Source organism: Phyllobates terribilis, unplaced genomic scaffold (assembly GCF_046119375.1).
Source record: "Phyllobates terribilis strain yellow unplaced genomic scaffold, ASM4611937v1 Scaffold_10__3_contigs__length_209671492, whole genome shotgun sequence".
Classification (NCBI taxonomy): domain Eukaryota; kingdom Metazoa; phylum Chordata; class Amphibia; order Anura; family Dendrobatidae; genus Phyllobates; species Phyllobates terribilis.
In genome coordinates, this window is record NW_027362770.1 from 61,647,111 (window position 1) to 61,659,472 (window position 12,362).

Here is a 12,362-nt window from a genome sequence, read left to right on the forward strand (position 1 = left end):
ACTTATGTCAGGTGAAAGAAGAGGATTAGACGGGATGAAATCCAACCAGCTTGATCACCTGTCATATAGGTTCAGCATGGTAAGGAGGAGTTGGGCCGCAAACCTGTGACGTGACACCACTATGGCCTAACTAAGGGAATGAGACACTGACACAAAGCCCAAGAGGATATCACAACCTAAATCAATCAATAAACATATATTAGCAGGCAAGGAATCCGAGCGCAGACATAGTTATACAGTTATTTCTTACCCAGTATTAGGAGAGAACGACGAGTCAAAGGTCAACTTCAATCCTTTTGCAAGCTGAACAGAAAAGAAATGGACTAGTTGCATTTACACTGGTCAGATAGAGATGAGTAATGTGCATCTACTCCACTGCCCGTCTCCTCCTTACCTGATCTTCTATAGTGATCTCAGTGCCCAGCGTGTTATCCGTGTTCCACTTCTCGGTGAACGTCAGTCCATATTCTGACCACTTGTATTTGGTTTCTAGGCTGCCGCTGACTTTGCTGGTCTCCGCATTTGCTGAACCTGAACTTGTAAATTCCTGGAAAAGATGATTATAGCCTTATAAATGTGCATCTCATAATTGTATCAGCTTTCTCATACCTGCCTGACCTTGAGTGCTTCATTTATAAAATACTATAACTTCTGGAGGTGTGTGTATACATTGCTGTCATTAATACTTTAGTAATATTTTCCTGTAATTGGAGCAATGTATATAGAAAAGCTTTGATAATATAAGTACAAATATAACAGTGATAAATTTCTATTTTTCTACAAACAGGACAGATCCACCAAGCCCAAAACTAATGTGATATCTCACCATTTACAGTTATTTAGCCTTGTGATTCTCAATACAAAGGAACCCTTATTATTTTCCTTCATTGCATAACATATAGGGGATATTCACACACTGCCAGTGATATGGTAGGAAGCTTCACATCTACAGCATGTGAAAAACATAAGCCACTTTAGGTTAAAGAAGTCCTCTCACGCGGTGGCATGTCAATATGATCTGCAAGCAAGGTCTGCTTAGCTTAGGGAACCAACGAAAGTGACCCATGCCGATCCCTGGAGTAATCCAAGGGAAGCACCATGCCACTATGACTCATAGGATCCAACTTGTATTATCACCATAAAAATCTAGGAAAAACTGCAGTATTTTTGCAGCAACATGTGAACGCAGCCTTATGTTTTTTTTTAATAAATTATTTAAAGGGACTATCAGCAAAGAATGACTGTTCAAACCAAGTACAGGTGCTCGGTGCTTCATGGCGGGGCCAATCATTAACCGTAAGTCCAACTTCCCACCTGCTTGTTTTACATCTATCTCCGCCCTTCTCTGGCTTTATAAAGACAGCATTATCAATCAAAGAAGAGACAAGGGGAAGGAAAATAAGTAATTGGAATGGTGCATTTAAATGTTTGGCCACACCAAGGGTGCACCAAGCGCCTGTACTTGCTTTTCTATCAACAGTCATCCTGTGCTGACAGAGTACCTTTAAAGGTGCCTTCAAATGTGTAAAATTAGTAATGCTTTCTTCTTATTATTCCCTTTTTGCACTGTGTTTGCAATTACACGATGGAAATGTAGCTTCAACTTACCAGTCCATTTTCAGATTTTGTTTTTAAGTCAAGCTTTATGAATCCAAAGCCTAAGAGAGAAGAGATATATTGGAAAAGAATGATATTTATGGAATCAATATCTAAAAAAAGGTAAACGTTCAGCTCGATACTCTGAGCCTTTTCTGGATGACAGCCATTAGAATGGTGACTATTCCCAAGATATAATTTTTTGGTATATACGATCATATTGTATATTACTGGTCACAAGCCATAGGTACCATAACCTATATATGATGGAATCTGCAATGAGGATCAGGTCTCGAAATTGAAACTGACAAGCCAAGGGGCCATGAGGGTAACAATGAAGCCCCCTGTCTGTAGCTACTTGTTAAACAGATTCTGTCAGCCTAAATTTACACTTCAAACTATAGCCTTGTAGGAGATGGGAAACAATAAAAATATTTTTTTTAGATTTTAAACCTGTTCCTCAATTCCCCCCAAAAAAACAACTTTATTGTGATATGCAAATGAAGGGGGTTAGTGCCCTGGGTGTGGCTAAATGCATCTGGGCCCTATTATTTAGCTCAGTGTTCCCCAACAGGTCATGTTTTCAGGATTTCCTTAGTATTGCTCAGGTGATAATTCCAACACCTGCACAGGCAATACTAAGGAAATCCTGAAAACACGACCTGTTGGTGGGCCTTGAGGACTGGAGTTGGGGAAGACTGATTTAGATCACTGCCACTTAGGGAGGGCGATTAATAAAATTAATTTAATGAATTTGCTGTTTGTCTTCTTCACAATTAGATTTTGGTCAGAATTGAAAGTTTGATCATAGCTCGGCCACAGTAAGCCAATATCGGGGTGAGAGGAAGCCATGGAGTGTGTGGCACAACGCTGCAGACAGTGAAAGACAGACCTCGGGACGATGCTGCGGGGAGAGGTTTATAAAGTGAGGAGGCGGCAGAACGCTTCCCCTACTTTGGATGAGCTAGCCAAAGCTGGCGTGAAAACAACAAAAGTTGCAAAATTTAAAGCAACCTAATGCGATTTCTAGCTGCAGCTTGAACCTTCATACAGATGGGTTCACGTTGTCAGTGTGAGGGCTCGGGCTCTAGCATCACCCGATCGGACTCCCAACGAACCTCCGCAGAGCGACTGTAGACCGGACTGTACAGACTACACAAGACTGATCAGGAACCGGAACTTAGGTACATCACTTATTGTATACAGGTAATATGACTGGTGTATATTATATTATGAGCATCACATACAATACTAGTCATATATTATCCTGTATATAACATCTGATAACTTGCATATGCTATGTATGTGACAGACAATTTGTGACTGATATACATTATACTATCACTGTAGAATATATCAGATATTATACTACTCACATATTATCCTGTATACGTATAATATCTGATCTTCTGTATATCCTATACCGGTCATATATCATCATGTACACTCTGTAATATAGTGTGCACACAAACACAATTTTATATACACCATTATATGAAACTGCTATAATATCCAATGTTATATACAGCCTATGTTATTGGGGTAACATCCAATGTTCTGTAGTCCTAGTATATATACCAGTCATTATTTTGCATATCATCTGCTGTCTAAAGTCATAGTATACCATATTTTAGTCATATGTAGAAGGCTTAAAACTGGGTGAAGAACAGCCAAACTCTGCTACAAAAGGTGAGGTTGAGTAAGGCTGTGTGCCCACTATGCGTTTTTTAAGCGTTTCCACAGCGGCAATTCCGCCACAGAAACGCTTAAAAAAAGCTTGGTAGAAGCGCTGCGGATTATCATTGCGGAGAAATCCGCAGCACTACCAATTATTTTGCGTAATCGCGGCGCATCGACTTGCGCTGAATCGCTTAGTATCCGCATGAGTACATGTGCACATGCGGATATTAAGCAATTCAATGTGCAGATGGTACCTGGGTGTGGAGGACAGGAGACTCTCTTCCAGACCCAGGTACCATAGAAACTGTAAAAAAAAAAAAAAAAGAATTTAAAATTAAAAAAAAAAACATTATACTAACCTTCTGATGGCCCCCGGTCTCCTGTATGGTGCATCCTGGCTCCCCAGCGGCTCGCGATGGTTTAAAAGGACCTTCCATGACGTCATTTAGTCATGTGACGGGTTACGCAACCGCTGACGTCGGCGGTCGCGTGACCTGTCACATGACTAAATGACGTCATGGAAGGTCCTTTTAGACCATCGCAAGCCGCAGTAGAGACCGGAGAAGGAAACCGGGGGCCATCAGAAGGTAAGTATAATGTTTTTTATTATTTTTTTACCATTTTTATTCTTTTTTTTAACTAACTTGGTCACACTATATAAAATCCATGCCGGTTGCATGGATTTATATAGTGTGACCAAGTTGTCAAGCACTTTCCAAGTGATGCTAAAATCGCTTGGAAGGCGCTTCACAACCCGCGTGCAAAACGCATGACATACGCTTGTCCCTGGCTGAAAAAACTCATGTACAATCCGCATGCGGTTTTTCTGCCAGGTAGATGCAGAAACGCTCAGGAAAAATCCGGAGCATTTCTGCATCGTGGGCACATAGCCTAAGACAGTTTCACGCCACCATGGCAAGACTGAACACAGCAACAAGACACAAGGTACAGGTGCATCTCACTAAATTAGAATATCATAAAAAAAGTTAATTTATTTCAGTTCTTCAATACAAAAAGTGAAAGTCATGTATTATAGAGTCATTACAAACAGAGTGATCTATTTGAAGTGTTGACCTGTGTTAATGTTAATGATTATGGCTTACAAGCAATGATAACACAAAGGTCATTATCTCTGTAAATTAAAATAATTAACAGAAAACACCTGCAAAGGCTTCCTAAGCATTTAAAGAGGTCCCTTAGTCAGTTTCAGTAGGCTCCACAATCATGGGGAAGACTGCTGACTTGACAGATGTCCAGAAGGCAGTCATTGACACTAAGTAAATGCAAAGTAAATTTTGAATTTCATTTGGAAATCAAGGTCCCAGAGTCTGGAAGAAGAGTGGAGAGGCCACAATCCAAGCTGCTAGAGGTCTAGTGTGAAATTTCCACAATCAGTGATGGTTTGGGGAGCCATGTCATCTGCTGGTGTAGGTCCACTGTTTTATCAAGACCAAAGTCCGTGCAGCCGCCTACCAGGAAATTTTAGAGCACTTCATGCTTCCCTCTGCTGACAAGCTTTTTGGAGATGGAAATTTCATTCTCCAGCAGGACTTGGCACCTGTCCACACTGCCAAAAGTACCAATACCTGGTTTAAAAACAACAGTATCACTGTGCTTGATTGGCCAACAAACTCGCCTGACCTTAACCCATAGAGAATCTATGGGGTATTGTCAAGAGGAAGATGAGTGACACCAGACCCAACAATGCAGATGAGATGAAGGCCGCTATCAAAGCAACCTGGGCTTCCATAACACCTCAGTAGTTTGGATTTTAAAAACATTTTTCAAGCTGTGTTATAAAGTACTAGATGGTGGCCCGATTCGAACGCATCGGGTACTCTAGAATAGGTATGCGGCCAACGGGGCGCAATTAGCAGAGCGGAGTTTAAATTTGGCGCCCAAACCGCTGATTGGTCGCGTTCGGCAACCGCGACCAATCAGCAGAGCGTTGTTTAAATTTGGCGCCAATATCGCTGATTGGTCGCGGCCGCCGCCCGCGACCAATCAGCGAACCGTGTTAGTGAGGAATGGAGAGAGTGTTTAAATTTGGCACCAAAATCGCTGATTAGTCGCGACCGCGACCAATCAGCAAAGAGGTGTTTAAATTTGGCGACAATACTGCTGATTGGTCTGTGCGGCTACTTCCGCTGCGAGAACCCGGGACATGAGCGACCAATCACCGATCTTGGCTCCACATTTAAACACCGCTGTGCTGATTGGTCGCGGCCGATATTTAAATTTGGCGCCCAAATCGGTGATTGGTCGCGGTCAGCGCCAGCGACCAATCAGCGATTTTTAACCCAAATGTCGGGACCTTTGTAACACCATGCGGATACTGTGGGGGCATCAGCGGCTAGGGAGTGAAAGGAAGACCGGGGAGCGGCGCTGCGGGTCGGGATACTTCTGCTGCGAGCGCCCGCTCCTGTCCCAGGTTCTCGCAGCAGAAGTATCCGCACAGGCAGCGGCGCCCCCCGGTCCTCCCTTCCGCATGGAGGTCAGAAGCGCCGGCGGTCCTTCCGCTGCTACCGGCCGGGAGAGGAGCGCCTCGCGCCGCTCATCTCCCGGCTGCATCTCCGTCCCGCAGATTGGTCCGGCGGTCGGGTTCTTTCTGCTGGTACCGGCCGGGAGATGAGCGCCTCTAGCCGGTCATCTCCCGGCTGCTTCGCCGCTCAGCTCCGTCCCGCAGATGAGCCGCTAACGGCCGCCATCTTTTTTCAGAAATCCCGCGGCGCTGATTGGCTGCTGCCGGACCAATGAGCGACGCGGGATTTCCTGGACAGACAGACACACAGACAGACAGACAGACGGGATAAGACGATTATATATATAGATTCTAATTTACTGAGATAGTGACTTTTGTGCTTTCATTGGCTGTAAGCCATAATCATCAACATTAAAAGAAATAAACACTTGAAATAGATCACTCGGTTTGTAATGACTCCATATAAGTCTCTATATATTTCACTTTTTGTATTGAAGAACTGAAATAAATTAACTTTTTGATGATATTCTAATTTAGTGAGATGCACTTGTAGTTATACTGCATCAGCAAGGTCTCTCCCAGGGAAAGATTTCAAAACAAACAGGTTTCAAGATGTGGTGTTCAAGTGATTTTGAAAAAGCATCAAAAAATGGGCAACATTGAGGACTGTAAACGGAGGGAACGGCAAAAGAAACTTAGTACAGATGAAAGACACATTGTTATGTATTGTGTTATGATCTAGGGCAGGGGTCCCCAACTTTTCTTACCTTGAAGGCCATTTATATAGTATCTAAACAAACAAATGAATCCAATTTAAGATCTGAACTGGATATTACCTTACATTTTTGCCTTCTAGGTAGGGTAAAATGTGACACTTCAGCCAATCAGTGGCTGCTGATTAGCTGCTGCGCTCAAGTGATGCCCCCAAAGGATGCTGATCCCATCAGACTAGTGAGGGACATTATTTTACCCTATAAACATTTATAAGGCCAGATTTCCCATGTAACTTATGTTTCCGAAGCAATATGATAACACTAATAGGTGGGATACATTTCTCTGCCATTAACACAAGATTTTTTTTCCATCTCTTTGCACACTATATATGATCAGCTTTCTAGCACTGTATTTTCACAGTGTATACAGTGGCTTGCAAAAGTATTCACCCCCTTGGCATTTTTTGTTTTGCTACCTCAAAACCGGCAACTTCACTGTTTTTCTTTTTCAGTGTTTGTATCAGTTCATGTGAAGAACATGCCTACAACTGTGAACATTTGGCTTTCTTTTTATTGTGAAGAAAACAACAAATAGGACAAAATAACTGAAAACTTCAGTGTGCAAAACTATTCACCCCCCTAAAGTCAGTACTTTCTAGAGACTTATTTTGCGGCAATTATGGCTGCAAGTCGCTTTGGATAAGTCTCTATGAGCTTTCCACATCTTGCCACTGGGATTTTTGCCCATTCCTCAAGACAAAACTGCTCCAGCTCCTTCAGGTTGGATGGTTTCTTCTGGTGAACAGCAATCTTCAAGTCTGACCACAGATTCTCAATTGGATTAAAGTCTAAGCTTTAACTAGGCCACCCCAAAACATTTACACATTTCCCCTGGAACCACTGAAGTGTTGCTTTAGCAGTCTGCTTTCAGTCATTGTCTTGTTGGAAGGTGAACCTCCGTCCCAGTCTCAAATCACTGACAGACTGAAAACAGGTTTGCTCAAGAATACCAATGTATTTTGCACCATTCATCTTCCCAATGACTCGAACCATTTTCCTTATCCCTGCTGCCAAAAAACACCAACATGATGCTGCCACCACCATAATTTACTGTGGGGATGGTGTTCTTGGGATGATGAGCTGTGTTGGTTTGGCGCCAAAGTATTTACGTTAGTGGCCAAAGTTCAATTTTGGTCATCTGACCAAAGTACCTTTTTCCATACATTTGGGGAATCTCCCACATGTCTTTTGGCAAACTCAAAATGAGCCTTCCATTTTGTGTAAGTAAAGGCTTTTTTCTGCTCACTCTTCCATAAAGGCCACCTCTATGGAGTGTACGGCTTATTGTGGTCGTGTGGACAGACACTCCAATCTCTGCAGTTCCTTCAGGGTTACCTTTGTTCTCTGTGCTGCCTCTCTAATGCGCTCCTTGCCAAGGCTGAGAGTTTTGGTGGGCGGCCCTCTCTTGGCAGGCTTGTTGTGGCTCCATGCACTTTCCACTTGATGATAATGGATTTGATGGTGTTCGGAGGGATCAGAGATTGGGATATTTATTTTAGTTATTTTTTTATAATCCATCCCTGACTCGTACTTCTCAACAACTTTGTCCCTGACTTATTTGGATATCTCCTTGGTCTTCATGGTGTTTGGTTAGTAGTGCCTCTTGCTTAACCCCTTTCCGACCAGGTCAGTAATAGTCCACACCTGGTCGGAAAGGCCGGTTAAGCGGGGGCTCCGGCGCTGAGCCCGCACTGAACCGACCACATGTCAGCTAATTATTACAGCTGACATGTGCCCGCAACAGCCGCGGGTGGAATCGCGATCCACCCGCGGCTGTTTGACAGCAGCATTTAACTCGAGCTTCCGGAAGCGCGTCCTAAGCCCTGCCCATCGGTGACCCCGTCACGTGATCGCGGGTCATCAATGGGTGGGCATGACAACCCAGGGTCTGCAGCAGACGCCTCTGGTTGTCATGTCTCAATTGCTATGAGCACCACCTAGTGGTCGGCGCTCATAGCACAGGACCATTTCTGCTGCATACAGGTGATCTGCTGATCCCCAGTATGCAGTAGAAGCAATCAGACAACTGCTGCTTCTAGTCTCCTATGGAGACTATTGAAGCATGCAGTAAGTGTAAAAAAAATCTTTTTAAAAATATTAAAAAAATAAAAAATATATAAAAGTTTAAATCACCCCCCTTTCGCCCCATTCAAAATAAAATAATAAAAAAAAAAACCCCACATACACATATTTGGTATCACCGCGTTCAGAATCGCCCGATCTATCAATATAAAAGAAGAATTAATCCAATCGGTACACGGCGTAACGAGAAAAAAATTCTAAACGCCAGATTTACATTTTTTTGGTTGCTGCAACATTGCAATAAAATGCAATAACGGGCGATCAAAACATCGGATCTACCCCATAATAGTATCAATAAAAATGTCAGCCCGGCGCGCAAAAAATAAGCCCTCACCCGGCCCCAGATCCCGAAAAATGGAGACGCTATGGGTCTTGGAAAATGGCGTTTTTTTTTTTAGCAAACTTTGGATTTTTTTTTCACCACTTAAATAAAAAAGAACCTGTACATGTTTGGTGTCTCCGAACTCGTAATGACCTGGAGAACTGTGGAATTGCATTTTTTTTTTGCAATTTCACCGCACTTGGAATTTTTTTTCCCGTTTTCTAGCACACGATATGGTAAAACCAGTGATGGCGTTTAAAAGTACAACTCGTCCCGCAAAAAATAAGCCCTCATATGGCCATATTGAACGAAAATTAAAAAAGTTCTGGCTCTGGGAAGAAGGGGAGCAAAAAAGGAAAACACAAAAACAGAAAGACCCATGGTCGTTAAGGGGTTAATGGTGTTGCGGCCTCTGTGGCCTTTTAGAAAAGGTGTGCATATACTGACAGACTATGTGACACTTAGATTGCACACAAGTGGACTTCTTTTCACTAGGCATGTGACTTATGAAGGTAATTGCTTGCAACAGAAATTTTTAGGGGCTTCATCGAAAAAAGGGGTGAATGCATATGCACATGCCAAGTTTTAGTTATTTGATCCCATACATGTAATTTATGCCTATATCTTCCTCACTTCACCAACTTAGACAATTTAGTGCTGATGCATCACACACAAATCGGATTACAAAAATATTTAAACACAGGTGGTAATGTAAGAAAACAGGTAAAAAGCCAAGGGGTGAATACTTTTGCAAGCCACTGTATTGGTAAGAATTTATGCGCTCTGCATTTTTATAAAATGTACAGGAAATTGTTGAATGCTTATAAGAACTTACCATATCCTTTGGTGAATACATCTCGAGCTGATTTTCCAAGGTCGGCATAAGACGGAGGTATAGCCATTTTCTACTAAAAAAAATAAAAGAAATAATAATAAAAAAAAAATCCAGAAGAAACATTCCCATTTGTTCACATGAATAGTGAGACAGAAAAAAGAGCCAAACACAAACCGCACACCTTCCCCTCCTTGCTCTGCCGGCTTATGGAAGACATATGAACGTTGATTGGATGGAGCGGGTATTGTATGAGCGGCTTCACCATACTGGGGCCGATATGTAAGGATACATTTATGTTCCCCACACTAACGCTGAGATTATTCCCACTCGTCACACTGGTGCACCTGCTCTGGTATGTCATGTAAAGTATACAGCGCCTATATCCTCCCCCAGACACAAGGAGTCACGTATAGCGCTGCTGCAAATAGCCACAAAGGAGAAACAATAGAGGAAATGAAGATGAATCAAAGCCAAAGCTTCTCTTATCCAAGCAGAATGTCAGGACGGATTCATCACGCACGCATGGCTGGCCGCCTCTAATGCCTTCTGGGTAATCTGCCATTTTACAATCTAGCAGAGCTAGAGCTTAGAGCCGGCCAGATGTGCCCCGCACACCTGTCACATGAATCTGAGGACCTCGGCTGCAGAGGAGAGAAGATGGAAGTCCTGCAATGTTCTGGAGGAGAACAGACCAATGTCACATGAAGCAATATATGAATATCACATTATGAGGTAGAAGATGGAAGTCCTGCAATGTTCTGAAGGGGAACAGACCAATGTCACATGAAGCAATATATGAATATCACATTATGAGGTAGAAGATGGAAGTCCTGCAATGTTCTGGAGGGGAACAGACCAATGTCACATGAAGCAATATATGAATATCACATTATGAGGTAGAAGATGGAAGTCCTGCAATGTTCTGGAGGGGAACAGACCAATGTCACATGATGCAATATATGAATATCGCTTTATGAGGTAGAAGATGGAAGTCCTGCAATGTTCTGGAGGGGAACAGACCAATGTCACATGATGCAATATATGAATATCGCTTTATGAGGTAGAAGATGGAAGTCCTGCAATGTTCTGGAGGGGAACAGACCAATGTCACATGACGCAATATATGAATATCGCTTTATGAGGTAGAAGATGGAAGTCCTGCAATGTTCTGGAGGGGAACAGACCAATGTCACATGATGCAATATATGAATATCGCTTTATGAGGTAGAAGATGGAAGTCCTGCAATGTTCTGGAGGGGAACAGACCAATGTCACATGAAGCAATATATGAATATCGCTTTATGAGGTAGAAGATGGAAGTCCTGCAATGTTCTGGAGGGGAACAGTCCAATGTCACATGATGCAATATATGAATATCGCTTTATGAGGTAGAAGATGGAAGTCCTGCAATGTTCTGGAGGGGAACAGTCCAATGTCACATGAAGCAATATATGAATATCGCTTTATGAGGTAGAAGATGGAAGTCCTGCAATGTTCTGGAGGGGAACAGACCAATGTCACATGATGCAATATATGAATATCGCTTTATGAGGTAGAAGATGGAAGTCCTGCAATGTTCTGGAGGGGAACAGACCAATGTCACATGATGCAATATATGAATATCGCTTTATGAGGTAGAAGATGGAAGTCCTGCAATGTTCTGGAGGGGAACAGACCAATGTCACATGATGCAATATATGAATATCGCTTTATGAGGTAGAAGATGGAAGTCCTGCAATGTTCTGGAGGGGAACAGACCAATGTCACATGAAGCAATATATGAATATCACATTATGAGGTAGAAGATGGAAGTCCTGCAATGTTCTGGAGGGGAACAGACCAATGTCACATGAAGCAATATATGAATATCGCTTTATGAGGTAGAAGATGGAAGTCCTGCAATGTTCTGGAGGGGAACAGACCAATGTCACATGATGCAATATATGAATATCGCTTTATGAGGTAGAAGATGGAAGTCCTGCAATGTTCTGGAGGGGAACAGACCAATGTCACATGACGCAATATATGAATATCGCTTTATGAGGTAGAAGATGGAAGTCCTGCAATGTTCTGGAGGGGAACAGTCCAATGTCACATGATGCAATATATGAATATCGCTTTATGAGGTAGAAGATGGAAGTCCTGCAATGTTCTGGAGGGGAACAGACCAATGTCACATGATGCAATATATGAATATCGCTTTATGAGGTAGAAGATGGAAGTCCTGCAATGTTCTGGAGGGGAACAGACCAATGTCACATGATGCAATATATGAATATCGCTTTATGAGGTAGAAGATGGAAGTCCTGCAATGTTCTGAAGGGGAACAGACCAATGTCACATGAAGCAATATATGAATATCACATTATGAGGTAGAAGATGGAAGTCCTGCAATGTTCTAGAGGGGAACAGACCAATGTCACATGACGCAATATATGAATATCGCTTTATGAGGTAGAAGATGGAAGTCCTGCAATGTTCTAGAGGGGAACAGACCAATGTCACATGACGCAATATATGAATATCGCTATATGAGGTAGAAGATGAAAGTCCTGCAATGTTCTGGAGGGGAACAGACCAATGTCACATGAC

At 42.6% G+C, this 12,362-nt stretch overlaps 1 protein-coding gene across 2 annotated transcripts in view; it reads right to left on the bottom strand.

The window, feature by feature from the left end:
- The window catches only part of VDAC1 (voltage dependent anion channel 1), a 45,823-nt gene that overhangs the window by 14,334 nt on the left and 19,127 nt on the right, over nucleotides 1-12,362 (bottom strand). The window contains exons 2-5 of one of the 2 annotated variants that reach the window (XM_073649561.1): nucleotides 9,771-9,843; nucleotides 1,609-1,658; nucleotides 395-547; nucleotides 251-303 (exon numbers count right to left, since the gene is read on the bottom strand). In XM_073649561.1, the coding sequence (XP_073505662.1) occupies nucleotides 251-303; nucleotides 395-547; nucleotides 1,609-1,658; nucleotides 9,771-9,837 (323 nt within the window). In that variant the 5' untranslated portion in view covers nucleotides 9,838-9,843. The remainder of the gene's footprint in view (nucleotides 1-250; nucleotides 304-394; nucleotides 548-1,608; nucleotides 1,659-9,770; nucleotides 9,844-12,362) is intronic. The other variant, XM_073649562.1, reaches the window with a different exon arrangement.